General features: G+C 35.6%; 1 protein-coding gene across 1 annotated transcript in view; it reads right to left on the bottom strand.

Annotated features, from left to right (window-relative positions):
• The window catches only part of LOC149419516 (solute carrier family 23 member 2), a 60,930-nt gene that overhangs the window by 25,717 nt on the left and 10,638 nt on the right, over positions 1 to 24,575 (bottom strand). The window contains exons 6-7 of the mRNA XM_089637599.1: positions 2,335 to 2,455; positions 1,652 to 1,793 (exon numbers count right to left, since the gene is read on the bottom strand). Coding sequence (XP_089493725.1) covers positions 1,652 to 1,793; positions 2,335 to 2,455 — 263 coding nt within the window. The remainder of the gene's footprint in view (positions 1 to 1,651; positions 1,794 to 2,334; positions 2,456 to 24,575) is intronic.

Genomic DNA, 24,575 nt, shown 5'->3' with positions numbered 1-24,575 from the left:
TTGCAGGGCAAGAGGGGACTACGGGCGTGTATTGTGAACAATATGAAAAACTTTTTGAAACTCTCGATACCTTTTTTATGCGAATACCGCACAAGAGCCGCAACTGCTACAAACCGTCTGGAGCCAGTGAGACTATGGCATCCCCAATCAAGGTATGTTTTTAGGATGAATGTAGTGGGGAGGGGAAGGAGATAGAAAAAAGGAAGGTGGGGTAGTACCTGGCTATTCAGCTCTGATCACCAAATACGTTTCAAGCAATTTTTCAATTCTTAATGGTGGTCTTACACTAAGGCAACGTGACAAAAGTATACTATAAATTATTTTTAATTATTAAATCGTGAAATAACACAAATACTTCATATATATATATTTTTTGCGCACGCCTTGATTTGAACCCGCGACATTTGGATTGCTAGTCGAAAGCTTACCTCTTGACCACGGAGGCCGTCATCACCTACTATCGGTGTGTACAAATAAATTCAAACGTGTCTTCTTTTAAATGATTTGTCTATGGGTACCTTTATGATTAATACACAATACAGTTGTCAAACCCGTTTTCATTTGGTTTATTATACTTTCAAAATAGAACAGATTCTAATATCAACAAATAAATAATAATCTTCCTTAAGTTCGGTAAAACAACATCCCATGTTTCCGGGTTTATAACAATGTTGGATGATGGATTTATAATGTGTAAACGGGTGAGTTTTCTGCTTAAGTTTAATCTCCCGCCTCAATAATCCGGCACGGACGAACTTCGATATTAAATAAGTTCATAGTAAGGGATAAGGGATTAAAGGTTATTCCTTGCCTATAATACGACCTCCGACCTACTAGAATTTAAAAGGTTTTTCAAGAAATACTGGCTAGCCACTCAAAGAACCTTCAAAGAGTAATAAAGTAAAAGTATTTGTTGTTATTGTGTTTTTCTGGATCTCTATTTTTTGAAACTTCCACTAATCTAACTCAATTTTTCCAATTGGGATGGAATCCACCGTTACAGCTCTATGGTAAACATAGGTGGTGTAATGTACCTGGGTAGGGGGGGGCGGAACCAATGAACGTCAGTGATGATGGAGATCTTCAGGTCTGTGCGCGCGGGGTGGCCAAATGAGGTGGAATCTGTTAGAGTCAGGATGCCTTATAGGGACCACACCAGCTCTGTGGTCAGCAGCAGCTACATAGATAATTGGAGGGGACCCACCCTTTCCCGACGGCTGTGTGAGGAAACTGATTGTTTAACCTCCTTAGCCGCACACGTCAGGACTCTAATTTTGTTGTAAAAAGAAGCTAAATTTATTTTAAAACGATTCTAGACCCTCCCATGTCCCTGCATGCATGATTGTTAGTAACATAAAAATATACAAGCCGCGTATCGAGGGCAGTTTACCCCACTATCACGGGGCAGTCCCGGCAAGAATGAGCGTGGCAAGCGGCCTGGCCACAACGATCCCAAGCACCCGCGTCCCTTAGCCAGTTTTCCGAGAGTACCCTTGAAGAAATGTAAATGGGGAGAGGGGGGAGGGGGGAGGGGGGGAGATACTCCCAAAGACCCTAGGGAATGAAGTGAGCCTCAGGTCACCGGAGGCAGGACGGAAGGGGACCGGGCTCAGGCCCGCTCAAGCTACATAGATAAGGTGGTGTAATGTACCTGGGTAGGGGAAGCGGAACCAAGGAGCGTCAGTGATGATGGAGATCTTCAGATCTGTGCGGGCAGGGTGGCCAACTGGGATAGAATCCGTTACGGTGAGGATACCACAGAGAGACCACATCAGCACTATCGTCAGTAATACCTAAGGTAAAAATTATTGATTTATATACCATAAAACAATTATTTTTACATTGACAATAATTGAACTGGTTATCGTTTTGGTTACACCCTGTATTAGTCGATCGTTTATATCTTACACAAACATGTTTAATATGTTGGTGAGCTTGAGTTAAGCGTGAGTATGAATAACTGTACAAGTGTGTTGTTATTATGGTATTTCACAGTTTTATTTTATTCTCGAAAAACACAACGCCGGGCATTGGCGGTTTCTACCAAATATTATTATTATAATGAAGTTGTAGCCAGTTGGAACCCTTTCAAAAATGTAATTTTTCAAATCAGTAAATAGGAATGAAAGTATCAAATTCAGAAAAATAAACTTTAAATCTTCCACACATTTTAACTGTATTTCATAGATAGTTAAAATACCAAATTATCTACATTTAAAAAAAATGTATGTAGTATTTTTGGTATAACTTGTATGTTTTGAAGAGGAAAAGAGTGAAAGAGGAAAAGATTTGAAGTTATTAGTTGATGACCAGTGTAACTTTACATATACTTACAGGAAATAATTTGAAGAGTGGAAACCATCTGATTTGCAGCCCAATTGATTTTCTGTAGACCACTATAGGAAAGTTTACCCCCGCCATACATTGAGAAAAAATCGTCAAAAGAATAAAGGTTCTGAAACAAAAACAAAAATTTTATGTTTATTAATTTATTTAGCAAAGAACACATTATACGGAACACATTATATAATCTTTGAAATAAATTTTTGACTCTTTACGTAGAAATATTTACTCGAATATTCTTTTGACTCTCCCACAAGAGCGTTAATTAATGCTACATATACATACAACAGATCAGATTATTTACAACATAGATCAGTTACAACATACAATGCTTACGCCCCTTTGAAACGATTTGTTCTATTTTTAATTGTTTGATAATACCGTTGTTCGGCGATATAGATGTCACAATACTAAGAAAAAAATACTCACTAATAAAAATAAAAAAATAAAAAATAAAATTTAAATAACTTTATTATTTTTAAAGATATTCCTTTCTTTTGTGACCGGTGTCAATAATCTTCGATAAGGAACAAAGTTCACGTTATTCGTTGGGCTTAAATATGTGTTTATTATCTCCAAAATGACTTCTTTCAGTTTGACACTGTTCAAACTTATATTTCAAAAGAAAATCTGGAAAGCAAACTTTAAATTTCTTTTCTAATTAAAAAAATTATGCGTTTATTAACACAAAATTAGCCCATTTCAGATAATCAATATTAACTATTATGAAAGGCAGTACATAAATTACGAAAGCAAAATAGAAAAGGTTTGAATTTTACCAATCTTAAATTTAACTGCTCTACCAGAAAACTTGTAATTTAATATAATTTTTATTATTTTGTATCCATAAACGTAACGTTGAAATATTCTATTAAAACTCTCTTATGTTTAAACGGATTTGTTTTATGGTAATGAGTGTTAATCAGAATCAGTGCATGCTCGGTGCATGTGGGCGGAAGATCCATTGAAAAATAAATATCTATTTGGCTTTTGCGGTAAGCAATTTTGAAACTTTTTGTGGCCACTTGGAGAGGTCAAAGGATCTTCTCAAACCAACCTCTCCCGATCTGGCACACCACGCAGCTAATGGGCAGGCGCATCCTGAATACACCTCACCCGTTGAACCCGGCCACCCTGCTAATTAACCAAAAGTAGCGAACCACTTGTGATGACGTATGGCAGAGGTTTTGATTATCTAATAAATGGTTCCCGGGGCGGCGATAGCCAAACTGTAAAATGTAAATTTGAATGGCTAGAAACCGCAACCGGTGGTGAACATCGTTGTGATGATGATCATTTTCGTGTTAAATAAAATCTTTAGCTTACTAGAAGCAGGCTACTCTAGGGTGTTTTATGTCCGATGTGAATTCCACGTAGGAGACTGATCAGCAACCATTATTCTGCGAGCGCTCTATGCAACCAACTACGACGCTGTTGCATCACCGCGCTTTACATCGAAATAAGGCTGCCAGAACCATGTAATGGAAAAAGAACTTGAGAAGAAGTGCAAATCTTTTATGTTTTGACAATTCTTCAATATGGTAAGGTAATATGTTTTTTACGAGCGTATTAGTCACATGCCCGCGTTATGATGGTCGAAATTTGCGTATATAATTATATATAGCAAACTGCACATGTATATACCAAGCCTATTATAAACTGTTGTTTTTGCCAAATAAAAATATATAAATTTGTTTTAGGCCACTTAAATTTTAATAACGCTCTACCGGTTTCGAAAGCACCCTTCCTACTTCAGGAGAATATTAAAAGAATTAAAGAGAATATTAAAAAGAGTTTTATTATTATTCTCCTCACAAAGGAAGGGTGCTTCCGAAACCGGTAGAGTGTAATTAAAATAAAAGTGGCCTAAAACAAATTTATTTGTTAAATGCTCATTATAAATATGCAAAATAAATAACTTTACTTGTTGAAATAAAAATTAGATTTTTTTTTTAAATTTGGTATTAGTAATAAAAAAATTAACGCATCAAATTAACTTATTTTAATTATGTGAGGCATTCTTTAGAATAGTTCATTCCCTTTATAAATAACCAATGGTATAAAGATCATCAGTTTTCGGTTTCCTGACAATAACTTCTTAAATATTTCAGAGCGCATAGCAGTATAGTAATTGAATCACACCAAATCTTATGTTTTTTACAAATGTATCATATTAATTAGAGCATGCTGATTTACGCGACGGTATTACACGAAGAAAATTGAGTATTGCTAATTTATTAAGAATCTTTTCAAATTTTTGACAATCCGGATGATAACGGGAATGCAGGTATTTAACGAATGAATTGACATTTTTATCAAGAAGTTCAAGTTGGTTCCTAGTTTCTTTATTTCGTCTTAATTTACCCATTGTTTGGTACACACAGATCTCTTTCCTGTTGGTCTTGGTTTAAGGTGTTATCTATGGTCACGAGTCTGCCTTTTTGGTATTATGTTTCCGTTAAGACTATGCGTAGAAAACCCGCTGTTATAAAATATTGCAAATTTATGCTATCAAATTATTCGTATTCCTGTTAAAAACGGGACTGTAGGACTTAAACGAATGAATTGACAGATTTCCTAAAAAAATATCAATTAAACGAGAATGTGTACGGCGAAACACGTGCTCATAGAAATACTTATATTTATCAGAAAAAGCACACCTACATTAACACGTATCCCAATATATTCTGAATGGACTCATCTTTTATCTGGAAATGAATTGCCATCACGTTTTTAACAGAATTTCAATGAATCAGCCATATTTATTTTTCTCCGTGTATCGCTCCATTTATACGGTGGTCTTCCTAGTGGTATTTTCCTTCTGTTGTCCATTGGAGTATCGTGCCAATAGTATTTTTTTAATGCTTTGGTAAAAAACATGATATGGAAACGATCACCAAGCCATTGATTAATTTTATGTTAATTAAAAACATATTTTTACCTGAATTATTGAAACATTCTTCTTCTAAATCTCCTTTTGAAGCCCTCTCCTATCGGAGAATGGCTATCCTTAGGGCAATACAACAGCCTGGTAAATCTCTCCAGATATGTTCTCATAATAGTAGGGAAGATTTGGGGGAACTTTAAATGGCGGGTAAAAGCAGTGTGTTTCTGCAAATTGATGCAAAAGCACAAGTTCTTTACAAATTCTTATAATGTTTTAACACATGCTTACTGTATAAAAGAAAACACTTTGTAAATCCGTGAGTGGTAATTCCGAACTCCCAAAAAGCAGTAATGAGTAATATACAGCAGAAGACCAACATGATAAACGATGAACTTAAGAAATGTAGTGTTATATACCTGTTAAAGCTATATAAAGTATTATGTTAACTTAGGACATTTAATGTTATCAAGTGCTCGTGTTATACAAATAACCCTCGCCATACTAGACGGCCAGCAGGGCTTGAAACTCTAACCTTACAGGGGTTACATTAGGCAGTCTCCAATGAAATAGGTTTTTGTGATATGGCATGTTTATTATTGCATATAACGGATAATCAGACAGTTCTACATAAGGTACATAGCTTTTTAAGGCCTAACTGTTACTAGCGCAATCTACGGAATCTATAAGCTCTGATTGACAAGGTACATTAAAATTCACGTGTAAATTACGGCGGATGCCGCAGGCGAGAGGCCTGGGCGGATGCGGTAGGCGGATGCAGAGCGATGGGCGGGAGCTTATAGCTCACCGCGCTGGACGGCAAGGGGGCGGCAACAGCGTGGGCGGCCGTGGGCGGGCTGGCAACGGCAGAGACGGCCTGGGCTGTTGTTGGGCGGCTCAGGGCGAAGGGCTACAGGCGGAAAGGCGGCGCAGAGGCGGCCTGGGCCGTTGTTGGGCGGCTCTGGGCGAAGGGCGTCAGGCGGCCAGGGCCTGTAGTTGGAACCACGTGGGCGGCTGCTGATGCGCGGGCAGCGGCCCCGGGATATGACACAATCATATCCATGACGGTGTGGTTGGGTGGTGATTGTCCTGACGTGGTGAACTGGGACTAGAGATGCGGCACATTATAAAACATAATCAGGCCGGTCCATAGTTACGGGCCCAATTGGCGGTAAACGCTAACTCGGAACTATCCATAGTGTTGATCTCTACCCGCTCGGCCGTGAACTGCTGGGTCCCGCGTCAGGCGCAAGCTTGTCCCTTCCTGTTTGCTACTTTTGGCGTGTAGAAGGGGTATATCCTTATAAGGACACGCTTTGTAATCTGGCCATTTGATTGGTTGTTATTACGCGCGGGCCGTATCATGCAGAGATGTCGCGAACTCACGCGAATGTATTGTTGTGTTGACATGTTATTAGTACGTGATTCGATTTCCGGCCACGTGCAGATATATCCAACAACTGCGCAGTAAGCTTGTTACTATGTGCAAAACATAACAGTAATAATAATAATAATAATAAGTGTTTTATTATATATTTTTTTTGTGTAACAAATAGATATAATGATATCCTCACTGGGATCTCCCGTGCTGAGGATTTCATTTACATATTATGTATACCTAATTTAATTATAAGAAAATTAATATTACATCAAAGTTACAAAAAAATTTAATTATGAACAAATATCATGCAATATATATATATTTTATTTTTTTTAATAATTTTAAAATAATTAAGATGTTTTTTTGGAATTGCAACAATAACATTTGGCTGTCATCAGTTGTTTTGTTTTGCTCTATCTAAAATTATTTTTTTACCATTCTTTTTTGTTTTCTGGCAAAAAAAAAGTGTAGTGTGTTGTGCCTTGAGGTTTCTTCTCCCTCCTGATCTTCCAGGAGTCACTTTTCGCTGCTGATTTCCAGATATTTATAACCTTTTTTTACTTCTGTCATTTTCCATACTATTATTGTAGTTGTTTACTGTTGTGAATAATGGAGGAAGATTTCCCTCCTGGACCCCCTACAAAGCCCCCAGATCCCTCTCCAGACCCCCCAGACGGGGAAAATGGAGAAATTTCTGACAGTGATTCTGTCATTTTGACTTCTACCAAAAAAAGGAAATTTACTCCTTGTTCCCCAATACAACTTGACTCTCCTTCGACTTCACAATCCCCACCAGCACTTTCTCAACTTCCTCCAACAAACTTTTATTCTCCTCATTCCCGTGGCCCATTCATAGTATACGCCCAAAAAACTGAGCAAGGAAAAACCATCCACCCTCTTGAATTCGGCAAATTCCTATCAAATAGCAAGAACCTTTCAATCAAGCCTGGAGGTGTAAAAGCCGAGGGTCGCTTCCGAATCTCCGTCGAATTCCTCTCAGGGTCAGCTGCCAACAGTTTCATCAAAAATATCTTCATTTCATCTAATTCAAAGTTCAAGGCATATATCCCTACTTTCAATGTCACTCGCATGGGCCTGGTCAGAGGTATCTCGACCGATCTGTCCATCGAAGAAATTCTGTCTTCACTTTCAACCCCCCAACACATTGGCAATCCCATAAAAGCCAGGAGGCTAAATTACAAGGACTCCTCTGAGGGTATAATTTCCTGGAAGCCCTCCCAATCTGTAGTTATCACCTTTGAAGGTCAATCTCTTCCCTCCCAAATATATTTATTCTTCAACTCATTACCAGTTGAAATGTATACTTATCCCACCACTCAATGTTTCAATTGCTGCCGTTTTGGTCATACCAAAGCTGCATGCAAATCTCAACCCAGATGTTTTAAATGTGGAGAAAACCACGCAGCTGACCAATGTCCTTCTTCCTCCTCACCCAAATGTTTTAACTGCTCAGGCTCACATACAGCTATCAACACTTCTTGCCCAGAACAATCTCGCCAAAAAAATATAAAAATTTCTATGGCCTCTCAGAACTTGTCTTTTCTGCAGGCTTCTAAACTATTCCCGCCTGTCAAAAAATCATTTGCTGAGGCTTTATCCAGCAACTCCTCATCCAACCCTCTTCCCTCTTCTACAACAACTTCTTCTCGTTCAACTAAATTCTCATACAAAAACGATATCTCTAAACCGGCTCCTGGATACGATCAGCAACAACACAACTCACTGCTCTTAAATCCCAATGGTTCACCTCTTTCAAATGCCACAAATGGGTGTGCAAATAATTATAATCCGTCCTCAATGAACTCTCTAAAACTTTCTGAAAAACTCTCCCAAGACAATTCTTCATTTATCCAAACTCTCATTATGCTTCTAATTGACCTTATTTCTTCTCAAACTAATCTACCGTCCAACGCTGCTACTATTATTTCCACATTAAAATCATTTATTCAAAATGACTCTTCAAGATTTCAAAATACTTCAGTGGAATAGCCGAAGTGCTATTTCTAACAAATCTGATCTCCTTTACCTATTAAATTCCAACTTTATTTCTTTGGCTGCTATCTCGGAGACTTGGTTTACTCCATCCACCCACTTTAATGTGGGAAGGTATTCCTGTCTCCGCGACGACCGCCCGGAAGGTTCGGGCGGCGGTGCTGCCCTTTTTATTAAGAAATCCATATCATTTTCCCCAATAAATAATATCAAACCCCCCAATGCTGACTTCCAAATGGTTGCAGCTAAAATAAAGGACACATCCTTTATTTCAGTCTATCTTCCCCCAACAGCCGACTTCAATAAACAAATTTGGTTGCAAATTGTAAATCAACTAAGCCCTCCTTTCTTTATATTAGGCGATTTTAATGCCCATTCCCCCGTCTGGGGTTCTGCTTTCTCCGACCGAGATGGTCGAAGCGTGATGGATTTCCTAGATCAATCCAACCTTTTCCTTTTGAATGACGGATCTCCTACTAGGATCTCTCGCTCAAGCACAAACCCCAGTGCAGTGGATCTCTCGATATGTTCTACTAGTCTGGGTTCTCTCTCCTCTTGGGTGGTGTCCCCCGACCCTTGCTCCAGTGATCATTTCCCGATCACCATTACTTATCAAACTTCTTTCCAATCGGACAAGTCTCATATTTCGACAAAGATTAAAACGAAACACACCAAATGGGATGAATTTAACTCTCATATGGACAAGTTCCTACTAAATTTACCCGACACCAATATATTTTCCGTCAAAGATGACTATAATAACTTCAAATCAATGCTCATAACTGCAATAAATGATTCAAATCCTCCCCCTAAAACTAAATCTCTTTTAAAAAAACTCCCTCCAACTCCCTGGTGGGATGAGGAATGTTCCAAAGTAGTAAGAATTCGGAAAGCTAAATCTCTTTCCTATCGTTACAATATGACTATGGAGAACTATCTTATACAGGGTGTATCGGCACGTACCCGACAAACTTTAACCAGCTATTCCTTAGCATATTTGGAGTAAAAAATCTTATGTGCACTTTGCTGTCCGGTAACGTTTTTTTTAATAAAAAAATTATTATTCATATTTTCACCACATGTCACCACTGTTTTATCCTTTGACAAAGTTTGAAAACCCATCTGGCAAATATTTTATTCGAATTCCGTTGAATAATGCACGTGTGTACCTATATTGGCGCACGTTTACAGTCACAACGAAATAGCACGGCACCATTCGTCTCATTTTTAACTATTATTATTTAGTGTGTGCGAAAGAGCGAAGACGCTTTTTGACATACTTGCTTATAACAGCTGTTTAACACGAAACGCAATGCCAATGACAGTGATGTAGTGTGGAAATTTTAAATTTTTTTGTTTTTAATTGAAAAAAAAATGCTACCGGACAGCAAAGTGCCCATAACATTTTTTACTCCAAATGTGCTAAGGAATAGCTGGTTAAAGTTTGTCGGGTTAGTGCCGATACACCCTGTATACAAAAACGCTGAATCCAATGCCAAAAGGGTATTGAGGTCAAAAAAAAGATCTGGGTGGTACAACTTCTGCAGTTCAGTATCTCCGAACACTCCAATTTCGGAAGTTTGGTCTATGATCCGAAGATTTCGATCCTCCTTCAGTTCACCATCTCCTCGAGCGTCTCATTCTAAATGGATAGATGAATTCTTGTACAAAATTGCCCCCCCTTCTGTACCTAACTTAGATGAAATAACGCCTATCTATAATACTCCTTACGGTACTTCCCCACCTTCCTCTTTCCCTTCCCCACTTACCTTCAGCCTCACAACATCCCCCAATTGGGGATGCCATAGTCTCACTGGCTCCAGACGGGAGCAGTTGGGACTCTTGTGAGGTATTCACTATAAAAAAAAAAAAAAACTCCTATGTCTAATCATTGGCTAGACTCTCCATTCACCTTAATTGAGCTAAAAAATTGTTTATCAATAGTTAAGGACTCATCTCCAGGCAGAGATGGTATACCTTACAGCATAATCAAAAATAGTAATGATAATGTTCTAAACCACTTCTTAAGCATCTTAAACAAAATTTTCCAGACTGGTATAATGCCTGATGACTGGAGTTGTCAAATAATCATCCCTATTTTAAAAACAAACAAATCACCAAATTCTGGATCCAACTACAGGCCGATCGCTCTTTCATCCACCCTCAGTAAACTTTATGAAAAATTAATTAAAAACCGATTAGAATTTTTTGTCGAGAGTAAACAGCTTCTCTCTCCATCTCAATTTGGATTTAGGAAAAAAAAATCCACTCAAGATAACCTTGCCATCATCAGCACTGATATTAATTTATCAATTTCTAAATAGGAAGTTTGTCTGGCCGTCTTTATAGATATAGAAGGCGCCTTTGACAATGTTTCCATCCCAATCCTGAAAAAAAAACTTCTAGGCCTTGGCCTTCCCCCCATGTTTGTCCAATCTATTATTAATCTATTTCTAGATAGAAAAATTTTCATTGAACTTCCAGATATTTCTCCTCAAAGTAGGTCTGTTTGGAAGGGTTTACCACAAGGCGATGTATTGTCCCCCTTACTGTATAATATATACACATATGATATGCATGTCACTATTCCCCCACAAGTAAAAGTTATTGAGTTCGCAGATGACATAGCTTTCTTCTTATCATCCAAAATCATCCCTCTCGCCGTCAAATATCTTAACGAAGCCATGAATTCCCTTTGCACATGGCTCACCTTAAAAAGACTCAGTGTGTCACCTTCTCAAACCGCCATAAAAACCCCCCCGTTCAAATTTTATTTAAAAATTCTCCAATCCCCAACGCTTCTGAAGTAAAATTTTTGGGAGTAACATTTGATAGGAAACTTAAATGGTCTTCCCATATTAATAATTTAGTTACTAAATGCGAAAAAAATTTAAATATCATCAGATCCTTATCTGGCGTTTGGTGGGGAGCTCACCCTACTTGCATTAAGTTGCTTTACAACGCACTTATTCGAAATTATGCCTGCCCACTTTTTAGTACTGCCTCAAAAAATGTACTTGATAAATTAGACAAAATTCAATCTAAATCTTTGCGAATTATAACTGGAGCGATGCAATCGTCACCCATCAATTCCCTTCAAGTAGAATGTTCTGATCCTCCTCTTTATTTAAGGCGTCAACTATTTGCTGACAAATTTGTTCTTAAATGTTTAAATTCTAAATGTCATCAGGTTATCCCCAGCGTCTCGTTGTTCATTGACTCAACCCATTCATCTACAATCAGAGCTTCAACTAAACCTCTTCCTGACATCTGTAAAAATTTTAAGTCTCTCTCAGAGCTTCACATCATCCAAAATGATCTACTTCCCTTATACAAATTAAAATATAGTCACGTCACCCTATCCCCAACAATATTTGAAGGGATCGGAATCCTTAAAAGTCATTCCAATCTCCCGGCCCGAACTGTCAATAATATTTTCAATGACATTATTTCATCTAAATGGCCCAACTTTTCTCTTTTATTTACTGATGGATCCAAATCTCCCGACTCTCCTAACTGTGGTATAGGTACTAACGTTTACCACAATTTTTTTTTTTTTTTTTTTTATGTTCTTTATTCAGTAAAGTTTATACATTACAGTAAACGGGTAAATTTTTGGCCACCACACTAGGCACATGCCCGTGTTGTAGTGGTCAATTTTATGTTAAGTATAATAATACAAATTAAGAATAAGTTGAATGAAAACAAAATAATATAAAAATAAAATAAAATAATTTATACATCTAAAACAAGTATGAAGTATAAAGGAATTAAAAATAATGCAAAATATCTACATAAGTTTAAGATATATGAATATAAAAAATAGGTGTGGAAAACAGAAAAATTTAAAATAATATAAAAAGTATATCAAAGAAAATACGTATTATTGAATTAAAAATAATACAAGGAGCATGTATCAAAAAAAAGAAAAAATACAAGTACATTTGTGTGATTAAAATAAAATTAAAAATGTAGTAAAAATACAAGTACATTAAGTACAAGTGTATTTCTAAAAAAAGAATACAAATACAATATAAAATCAAAGAAAGTACTATTTGGTAAGAAAGTAGGGATAAGTTATATCTTGATGAGCGATTTGCATGTGCGTGTTATGGTAACATAGGTGTATAGATATATATCGGCAATTTTTGTGTAAATCCACGTTTGAGCTACGGCTAAGGATATGTACACAAATGTGGAATTATTGTCACAATATTTTTCGTAATAAATACTAGAGTATAAGAAACATATCAGTGGTGGTAAATATATATATTTTTTTAATGATGAATATGAAAAAGAAATATATTGTTTAGTAATATACAAGTTATTTAAATTATTTACTGGTGATATAGGTTCATATGTTCCTTAAAGAAATTTCGCCCCTTTTCAGATATCCATTTATGCACACCGGTTGCAAAGTGAGTAAGTGTTTTTGATGTTTTGATGTCGTTTTTTAACGTGTTGAATATTTTAGGTGCGATGTATGAGTATTGCCTTTGTGAAAAAGTGGTTTTTGTTACAGGAATTATGCATTTTCCGTGCTTTGAGTAGCGTGTATGTATGTCCGTTTGTGTAGAGTTTATCAATCCATTTTTCCAGATATGGATAAGAGCTATCTTGATATACAGTTGGCGAATATCAAGGGCTGTGAGTTTCTTGAAGAGTGGCTCTGATGGATGAGAGGGGGAACATTTGAAGATGACCCTTAGCAAAAGTTTTTGAACGGTCACTAGAGGGTAGAGGATGGATGCTGCACAACCTCCCCATCCTATAATGCCATACGTTGCTATCGATTGAAATAGAGCAAAATATACAGTTCTTAGAGTGTTTATATCAAGGATTGATCGTAGAGAATAAAAAATATGGCATAACTTACGGAGTCTCTTAGTTATGGAGTTAATATGGGCCTCCCAGCGTAATTGGTTATCTTTAATGACTCCTAGGTATTTTATTTCATTTGATGGTTTAAGATTTGGGCATGAGCAGCAATTATTGGGTGATAGTGGAGATGTGTTTAGATTTTGTGAGCAAGTGTGAATGATTAATTTGGGAAGGTTTTCTGGGAGTGTGAATTTACGGATTGAAAAGTGTATGCATTGTGTTTTTTGTACATTTAGGGTGAGGAGGTTGGAGTCTAGCCATTTTTTAATTTTGTTAATACCATAATTTGCCTTCTCTATTGACGTCTTCCATGTTTTGCTAGTGAATATGATAACCGTATCATCAGAAAAAGATATTATATTGCCATCAATGTCCAGTTTCAATAGTGAGTTCATATATATGAGAAATAGGAGCGGACCTAGAACACTTCCTTGGGGCACACCGTAGGAGATAGATAGACATTTACTTCTATATGCTCGGTTTGAGTGAATAACAGTTGTTTGCGATCTTTGTGTAAGGTAGCCTTTAAACCAATTTAGGGCAGTACCTTCTATCCCAATCTGTTGCAGTTTTTTTAGGAGAATGTGATGTGAAATGGTATCAAAGGCTTTAGATAAGTCTAGAAAGACAGCAAGAGGTTTATTACCCTTATCAAGGTTATCGGATATCAGTTTGGTGAAGGTTGCAATTGCATCATCAGTACTACGGTTTTTGCGAAAGCCATACTGGTTATTTGAAAGGATTTTATTTTCCTCAAGGAACTTAACCAGTTTTAGTTTTACTATTTTTTCAATGATTTTGGAGATTGTACTCAGTAAAGATATTGGCCTGTAACTATTTCGGGAAGATCTGTCACCTGATTTGTAAATAGGGATAATTGAGGCATGTTTAAGAGAGTTTGGGAATATACCGGATTGGAGGCTAAGGTTTATAATATGCTCTAGAGGCTTGGCTATAAGTATTTTTAAATGTTTTGTAAGTTTAGTAGAGATTTCATCTATTCCTGTTGAGTGAGTATTTTTTAAAGTTGATATGATTTCTATAATTTCTAATTCTGTGGTGGGGGTGAAAAGGAAAGGACTATATCTCAGGGGAGTCAGGGATATTTCGTTTGCAAGTTCATGTTCCGAAACACTATTTTTTGCCAGGATAAGATTGGAAAGATTAGAACCAATTGTGGTGAAAAACTCATTGAAATGATCTGCGATTTTTTCAGATTCATTACCTGTGTTTGTTAGTAATTGACCATCAACGTTAATCTTGTTTATGGGTGTTGTCGTTACTTTAGTGTAAGATATGTCTTTAATGATATTCCATATTTTTTTCTTGTCATTCTCTGCGTTATTTATTTGTTTTTTGTAGTAATCTTCTCTGGCCTTTAAAGTAATTTTTTTGCACACATTTCTGTATTTCTTGTAGAACAGGTGAGATTCATAGTCGCTGGGATTTTTTTTGCAGAGTGCGTGGAGTTTATCGCGCTTACGAATAGAGTGTAGGATACCAAAAGTTATCCAAGGCTTAAGTTTAGAATCATGGTGTTTAGTTTTGTGAGTTTTGTCTGATGTAGCGTTGGTTAGATGGATATGTAGTGTGTTAACAAGAGATTTGCAGGCCAGACTGGGATCACTCTGTTTGTAAACATTTAACCAAGTTTCCTGAGAGACCAGGTCATAAAGTGTATTGTAAGATATTTTCTTTTGTGTGATTACGTGTTGCGGTGGTTTATGTATTTTATGAGACAGAGATGTTATGGTAGCGTAGTGGTCTGTGACAGTGCATTGGTATACAAGAGATCTGTTTTTTAATTTACATTTTGAAAATACATGATCAATACAACTCACCGACGAGCCAGATATCCTGGTAGGTGCTGTAATGGCTGGGACGAATCCTTGTAGTGTTAGTAGGTTTATATATTCATTGACTTGAGGATGTGTGCAATTAATTATATTTATATTGAGATCACCGATAATAAGGATATTGTCACAATTTTTCACACATGATAGAGATTGATTAAGTGAGTTTAGAAATGGGGTTATGTTAGATGTGCTTGGTGATCGATATATAGAAAATATAGTTACATGGTTATCTATTTCAATTTTGAGACAATTAGAGTCGTTGATTATGATTTCGTTCACTGAGTGAGATATATGATTTTTGAGGAATACGATAACTCCCTCGTTCTGTGTTAGGTTATTCTGTGTGTTGTAGTGTGTGTAGTTTGTTATGTTTTTTGGAATGTAATTTTCATTGATCCAGCATTCACTTAAAATGAGTATGTCAAAGTCTGAATTTAGATCTGTGAGAACTAACAATAGTTCGTTGAAGTTACGGTTTATGCTTCTGATATTCATAGAGAAAATTTTTAGGGCAGGTTGAGTTAATATTTTTTGGACTTCGAGAGGACTGTTTGTCTCTGTACATGGAATTATGGACAAATTGTCCAATTGATCAACTATTTCTTCCATTTTTAGTGTTTGTATAAAGCATAGTAAGTTGTAATGGTTTTGATGCAGTTACAATAACACATTTTTTACATGATAAGAAAACTAGATTACTGGAAAGAGGTGATTGTATTAAGTTATTTGATCGATTAAAAACAATGATGGGGTACATGCTTTTGTTAAATGTCTTTGGGCTAGAAAAATCCAATAATATGTTTTTTGTAACAGAGAGTATCAAGTAATATATAGATGAATATATAATAATATACAGGAGAATCAAGTAAAATAAAAGTATACCAAAGGATGAAAATTGATTATAAGTTATTTGGTGAGGGAGATAAAAGGTTTTTGGTTTTTTCATTGATAAGTATAACGGGCGTCCCAACGTCTTTGCGTACATATACTTGTCCCCCTCTGGTCCAGGCAAACTTAAAAATATTGTCTCGTGTAGCCTTACGTGCAAGAAACCAATGATGTTTAGCTCGAAATGTCAAGTGTTCATTGATATAAATCTGGGAGCTCTTTCCTGCCATTCCTATGATATTTGTGTTTAGTTTATCCTCCCGATTTGCAGATCGCTTGTTAAATGTTTTTATGTCATTTAAGAAGATGTCACGGTCATCGTTTGTTTTGAATCTGAGGATTATCGGCCGTTGTAAATCCTTGTTGGTTTTTTGTCCAGTGCGGTAGGCTGCTTCCACGTTTTTCACTTCTGTTCCGGCATTTGTAATTTTTTGGATATTGAAAACAACATTTTTTAAGTTTTCTCCGCTTATTTCCGGGATTCCTCGTATTTCTACGTTTTTCGACCTGTTTTCCCTGTCTAAATTTTCAAATTGTCCTTCTATTTGCTCTAAGCGCGCTTCAAGATCACAGTTTTTTTTTTCAAGTTTTTTGTTTATATTCTCGAGTTCGTGGACTCGAAGTAGAATATCCTCGTATTGTTTACTCATTGCTGAGATTGTGGCGAGAATTTGGGTGTTTTGGTCGAATATTGCGTTTTGTTTTAATAGTAGTTCGTTGTCCAAAGTTGAGGCACCGCTGGCAGTGACATTGAAAGCCGGAGTGTCAGATAGGCATTTCTTGCATTTAATTTGGGCGCGTCGCTCCTTAGTGAGTCGACGGTATGAGGTCTCTGCCACTCCGCTGCAGTGCAAATGGAATATTCCCTTGCACACGGCGCAGGTAAATACGGACTCGTCGGAGAGGGTGGATTTTGAACAGGCATTGCAATTATTCATGTTGTGGTTATGTGGTTAGTTAGGTGGTAAAGTTTTCCTTGCGCCTGTTGGCAGGCAAAATTCGTAACACGAGTGATAAATTTTGAGTAGTAGTGAAGACCGCTGAAGAACTAAATTCACTTTTATATTGGGTTAGTAAATGATCCAATGTGCACTAAAAACTTTGATTTCTATTATTTATAAAAAAAAAATATTATTTTGATGTTTATAAACACTGTCACCATCTACTGGGCAATAGTTGAATTAAAAATATTTTCCTTCGCAAGTTTGCAAGCGTTGCCATCTATTGATTCGTAGGCGTAACTCAGTTTATTTTATAAATTTTATGTATGTAGGTATTTACTGACATCTATTGACTAGTAGATTAAATATGCCATATGTAGGTAGTGCATCCAAATAATATGTTAAAATCTCGGTTTTTTAATTTTTTGTACTGAGTTTCTATTAAGAATGCGATTTAGTACATACATAAAATTAGTTCCAGAATTTCCGCCGCACTATGATGCACAGATACACAAGTTATATAATGTTTACATTAAACTTTTGCGCTTTATTTCACTATTTTATACGGAGCAAAATTATACTTGACGTCTGTCATTGACTTTGTTATTGTTAAGCACTAAGCTTCGCCTTAATGGTTAATTATTAACAATAATAAATTAACAATAATTCTAATGACAGAATATTTCATTCAATTTCAAATCAATTTTCAATATTTTCAGCCGAGTGCATTGCAATAATAGAATCTCTCAAATATATAATCAAAAATAATTTCGAACATTCCCTCGTTCTCTCTGACTCTCTCAGTTCCCTCCAAAAACTTAAATCCAGTCCTCTTCTTCATCCTGATGATCACTTTGTATGCCTTATTCGAGAGATGATAGCCTCCATTCAAAGCTCTGGTAAAACTGTAACTCTGATTTGGATTCCTGGACATGTTGGTATCATGGGTAATGATATTGCGGATGCCTTGGCAAAACAAGGAGCGTCCAACCCTGTTGTTACCCTCGTAAACCACATTCCCCTATCTGACATTTTTTCCATCATCAAAGATAGATCCCGCAATGTTTGGGCAGAGTATTGGCACATTGCTAGTCAATCCAAGGGAGCCTGCTATGCCTCAATACAAAGAACTATTCCATCAAAACCGTGGTTTCAGCAATTCCCTCATTTTTCCAAAAAAGAAATTTCTTCACTCATTCGAATGAGGATCGGACATTGTTCCGTTCCTTCCCATCTTTTTAAAATTCACGTTGTTGACTCCCCAGATTGTACATTCTGTGGTCTAGAAGTGGGAACTTTAGATCACATATTTTTTGGTTGTCCCTCTCTAAACAAATATCCTCTCTTCTATCAAGCCTTATCTAAAATTGCCTCCCCTCCATTCAACATCTCATCTCTTCTAAGTCTGAACTCGACTCCAATTTTCATTATAATTTTGAAATTTGCCCATTTAAATAAAATTAATATTTAAATTCACCTTTCATTTCTCAATAATTTTAAATGATGGCCAAGAACACCCTTGAAGGGTGAAAGCCAGAAATAATGTTAAAAAAAAAAGATGTTTTTTTATATATATATATGAAGTGTTTTTTGGTATAGTTACATATATGAAATATTTTTTGGTATAGTTCAGTTGATTCTGTTTTAGTCTGTGTTTGATTTCAGTAAATTTTCTATTTCAGATCTTCCTATGTTAAGTATCCAGCTTTTTATTTCAGATTTAAATGTTAAAGTGTTGAGGTTTTTGAGTGTGAGTGGTATTTTGCTGTAGAGTTTAATACTATGATATAAGAAGCTTTTTTGCCCAAAAGTTGTATTAGTAATTATTTGTTGGATTAGTTTTTGATCATGAGATCTAGTGTTTCTATTGTACGTGTTTGTTGTTATTTCTTGTGTTTTGTGCTTATGAATGTAAATGAGTATAGTTTTAGAATATAGTTGTTTAAGTGACATGATCGTTAGTGCTAGTTCTTACAGGAACTTTCAGTATAATTTTCATTATGGCTTTTTGAGATTTAATAAGTGGATTTAGTATGTTTTTATTTGCACTGCCCCATCCAATGATACCGTATTCTAACAGTGATTGGCAGAGAGCCATGTAGATTTTGATTAAGTCTTTTTTAATGAGCACATTCCTGATAGTTTTGAAAAAATAACTTAGTTTTTTAATTTTATTATTTAAATAGCTAATGCGATTGGTCCATTTTAAATTTTCATCTATTTAGTAGGTTTAAAGTAAAGATTTTCACGTTGTACCGTTAGTCGGCCTTACCCCAAATCTCATTCGAAGTAACTGCATTTTTTATCTTTGTATTTTTTAATTTTTCCTGTTAAACTATGTGAGATATTGCAAATCCTTGTGCATTTTTTTGTAATTTATTAGTTCACGTTTATACTGTTATACTTTATTTTATGAAAATGTGCTTCCTTAGGTGTTAGAATCTCTCCTAACGTAAGTTTCAAAGCCATTAGATGAGGTATCTTCTTCTACTGCGTCTTCAATCAACCTTCTCCCAGTTTATATTTGTCTATATAATTATGTGATCAAAATATTGAAGTTTAACAAAAATTTAATGTGAAATGCAGAGTTTCTGCCAACCCTGCCTATTTATATATGCCGACACAGAGCTTTATAGTTGAATGCATTTCAATTAAAGAGAGTGTTGGAAAGCATAATGCAGCCCTGCTGGGATGCCATTAAGATTGAGTGAATAGTCAATCATAGCTCTACTGAATTCCAATCTGACATCTACTCGTAAATAACTTAATTGAAATACCATTGAAAGATTCTTGTAATTTATATTAATTTGAATGTGGATCAAAATCAAATTCAACGCATGAAATCTGATACCATTTCTTGTGTAAGGCACGTTGGGCGCCAATGTAATGGCTAAAAAAAATGTGAATATGTAAGCATATAGATGATGATAATCTTAAATAAAAGATTAATATTTAAGAAATACAATTTATTGTAAAACAAAACATAGCAAGAGACTCAATGAATAATTTAAATGTAAATAATCTCAGGGTGCGACCAACCTCGAAGAAACGTTAGTAGGTCGGTATTATTACGTAAAAATAATTAACATGGTGATTGAAAGTTATGCTACATTGTAGGTAGTAAAATGAATTATAATTTTAAATATCATTACTATAAATATTAAGGGCGCCAGTTCCATATAACGATAGAACAAAATTTATAAAATTATAGTAAACCAATATTGCAAACTGTAAGAGAACTAAAGATTGAATATTTGAAATGAATATTGAAATGCATAATGATAAACTAAAAACTTCCCAATTTCGTGTTGACCGCCATCCGCGAAGAGTCCTTTCTTCCCCGTACGTTTGATTGCTGGATCCGCCACCCGAATACTCCAGACAAAGCTCCTCTTGTTCCGTCAGCCAACTCCGAACCTTGTTTCATGGTGTCGCCAGTTGTCGGACACCCACACCAAATAATAAAATCAACGGGTACTTAATTTATCCCGTTACAAGGTATAGAATTACATATAAGGGAAACGAACAAACCAAAATGTAGCTAAAATTGATCCCTGAGGCATATGCGTGTAAAACCACTGACGATTGTAATAAAAGGATGGTCGATGTAAGTGTTTTGAACAAGATTAATATTTTTTCTTGATGGTCTAGACCAGAAGTTACCATTCTTTTTGGGCCTTTTCAAGTGTATTTTTGTAACGCCTCCATCCCACAAAAGCACCATAGGCGAACATTTTACTAGGTCCTTATCGTTCGGGAAGTCACATTCCAAAGAACGTTTTACTAGGCCCATGAACACATCAATAAATACTGGTTCGGGAAGTCACATTCCAAAAAACGTTTTACTAGGCCCAAGGACACATCAATAAATACTGTTGATTCTTATCGTTCGGGAAGTCAGAATTCCAAAGAACATTTATCTAGGCCCAATGACGCACCAATAAATACTGTTGATTCTTATCGTTCGGGAAGTCAGAATTCCAAAGTACATTTAGCTAGGCCCAATGACGCACCATTAAATACTGTAGTTTCTTTTCGTTCCTGAAGTCACGTTCCAAAGAAAAAAAATTGTCACGGAAAATTGTAATTTTATTATAATATATTAGAAATTTAATAAGTACATATTTTTTTTAATTTTATGAAACGGAAAACTTTAAATCGCAACAAACTAAGATCTTAACATAAAAAAAACACTGAATTATCTACACAATTTACAATATAGTGCAAAAATTATGCCTAACGCCGATATAATTTCAAATTTATACCTCGCTCCCCCAAAGCACTTGTGTGTCACGTGTACGCTATACTCTCAAAATATGTTTTTATGTTTTATTTTTTCTATGTTTTTTTTTTTTTTTTTTTATTGAATTTTTTTTTTTATACATACATGGTTACATAAAATATTGAAAAATGTATAAAAAATATTGAAATAAATGTACATAATTAAAAAAAATCCCACGAAGGCGAAGCCTGAGTGTGGGTATTATAAGTATTTTTATCTTATTTCTATGGTTTAATTGAAGATACAATATTAAATATAAATTTAAGTTATTTTAAAAGAGTTACTGTAGAGATGCAATACAAGAAACTAAATCATGTAACATGTAAAAGTTTTAAAATAACACAAAAAATAAGGTAAATACTAGTTTTTGAAGACATCTTAAAAAGTGAATTAGCAGACAAAGCATTACAAACAATAAAATATATCCGCTGTTTTGTATGTATGTGAAATAATAAAAAAATAATGTATACATGGATATAAATGTTACAGATAGCTTTGCTAAAACTTATAAGAAAAAAATATCTAGTTCAGTGTTTTTTAGCCAAGATTTGATGTACTTTTTAAAAGATTGAAGGTTTACACACGTGTCCCTTTTAAAGGTTGTACATAAAGAATTATACATTTTTGGAGCAATAAAACTAATATGCCTTTGGGCCAACCTGGTTTTGCAGTGAGGCACAGCATATGTTGGCTTGGCTTATTTCACCATATAACTCTTAGAGGAATTGTGGCACCCATGTGAGCACACATATAAAATAATTATTTCCTAGAGGAGCAGTGTGATTTTTCAAATTACACACATTTATTGAAGTAACTAATACTGCCGTCTATTGGTCGCTGCTAAAAACTTCATTCAAAATTTGACTAAAATCGCGGAAAGCATTGCCACAAAAAACTCATTTCTGTTCCACTATTAAGGTAAGAATCAAGTTGAATTTTCTATTCAAATAAGATGTGCTTTTATGTTTATTTTGTGAATTATATGGAAATACGTAAAATACCACCCGTGAGTAAAATTTTTCATATGTTACTTCAAGCGTACCACAATTCTACTGGAGAAACCTACACTGACCCTACATTTATTTTTTGTGTTACTTTATTTTTCCAATATAAAGTTTTTTTGATGTTCTTCCGGGTGGAAAGGATTTTGAAATAAATTCATATCTTATAGATTTACCATCTGATCCCGAATCTGAAGTTGACGAGTTGAGAGAAGGCGAACTGAATCCAGATGAAATATTTAATCCTTCAGGAACCCCGGAAAAGTCGACAGTCTATTTTTTTTTTTTAATTTTTTAAAAAGAAAGACAAACATTCCCGGGTTACGAATAACCTGACAATATTTGAAAATCTCCTACTACCACCACAGTAAGCTGAAAATGTTGCTTGTGTTGTGATGGAGGACTTAGCCAGCCGAGGAATTGAACACACTACGCCTGAGTGGGACCCAAGCGCGATGTCAACTCGGCCACCGACCGGTCTATAAAAGTATTACCCCGATATAAACCTTATGTGCCGAAAGAAAACCGTTCGGCAAAGGCAGAATATTTGCCAGTAAGAGCAAATGTTCGCAGATGTGCTAACTGCAGTACCCATGCACTTGGATTATGTCTTTCAGGACATCCATTAAAAAAATATTTCAATCTATAAGGTTTCACATCTTTTTAATTGTTTTTGTTCACCATTGTTTTTATTTTTGTAATTTAAAAAAATGCCACTAGAATTCCCATTGGGAATGTATGGCGAACGGTATGGTGAAATTAAGTAGGTAAGGTATTGATTGCCCACAAGCGACTCAAACCACCAGAGCGGGAATCACATACAGAGTTAACGGAAGGAGAAAAGAGAATCAGGAGAGATAACTGTCCGTAACAATCCTCGATTGGGGAGAAGAAATGAAGTTCTTCTCTCGAAATGAGAGAAGAGCTGAATTTGATTCCAATTAAAAAGATACTGTTTTATAATGAGTTAATTTTTATACACCAAATTGGAAAAACTGAATGCCAAAATCTTTTAGGATGAAGTTGTTTTTCATAAAAATATACGTAATTATGAAATCGTGTGAGGTATGTTCAGGATGCGCCTGCCCTTCAGCTGTGTGGCGTGCCAGATCGGGAGAGGCTGGTTTGGGAAGACCCTTTGATCTCCCCAACTGGTCTCTCGACCCATCGCCTTGCGCCGCAGTGGGAGGGATATATTCATATGTCCTTTACTCCTGGACAGACTGATCCCTAGATTCCTACCCAACCCTCATACCTTTTACCTTCCCAGAATTTACTCTCCTTCCCTTCCTCAAAAAAGACCCACGACACAGCATCCCAAATGATCTCAGATGACATGGGTCTTAAGAGAAATTATTTTCCTCAGGGCCTCCTGTGTGGGGTTAATATATATATAGTGTATATATATATATATAGCTTACCTTTAACATTGTGTACATGTAAGAGCCATCTTGACGTGAATAAATAAATAAATTAATAGTATATATATATTTAAAAAAAAATAGATTTCCTGAAGATTGATTAATGTGTCTGAAGAATGAATTCTCTAAAAAAGGTGTATTGCTTACTTAAAAATATTATTTTATAACAATGAAAAGTAACCATTCGTTTATATAAGTATACGAAGCACATTAGTTTATATGTGTCTATGTTATACAAACTAACTAAGTTCTAAAGATGTAATATAAACTAACTAAATAAAAGATGTCGACCGGTCGGTGGCTGAGTTGACATCGCATTTGGGTCCCACCCAGGTGTAGTGTGTTCGATTCCTCGACTGGATAAGTCCTTCATCACAACACAAGTAACATTTGCCGCTCACTGTGGTGGTAGTAGGAGATTTTAAAATATTGTTAGGTTATTCTTAACCCGGAAATGTTTGTCTTTCTTAAAAAGAAAATGATAAATCAATATTTTTTTAATTCGATTTATTTCTCTAATTTAATCAATTTGTAGGTACCTTTACTGATACATATGGGATTGCACAATGTACACTCTCCTGCACTCGCATATACTTATTTATTATTAATATAAATACAGGAATATCATTTCGTCCTTATTATTGCATCGTGACAAATTGACCTTGAAAAAGTGGTTTCTCGTAA

This window comes from Hesperophylax consimilis, chromosome 12 (assembly GCF_061612785.1).
Source record: "Hesperophylax consimilis isolate HC1 chromosome 12, BYU_Hcon_1.0, whole genome shotgun sequence".
Classification (NCBI taxonomy): domain Eukaryota; kingdom Metazoa; phylum Arthropoda; class Insecta; order Trichoptera; family Limnephilidae; genus Hesperophylax; species Hesperophylax consimilis.
This window is presented reverse-complemented; position numbering and strand designations above follow the sequence as displayed.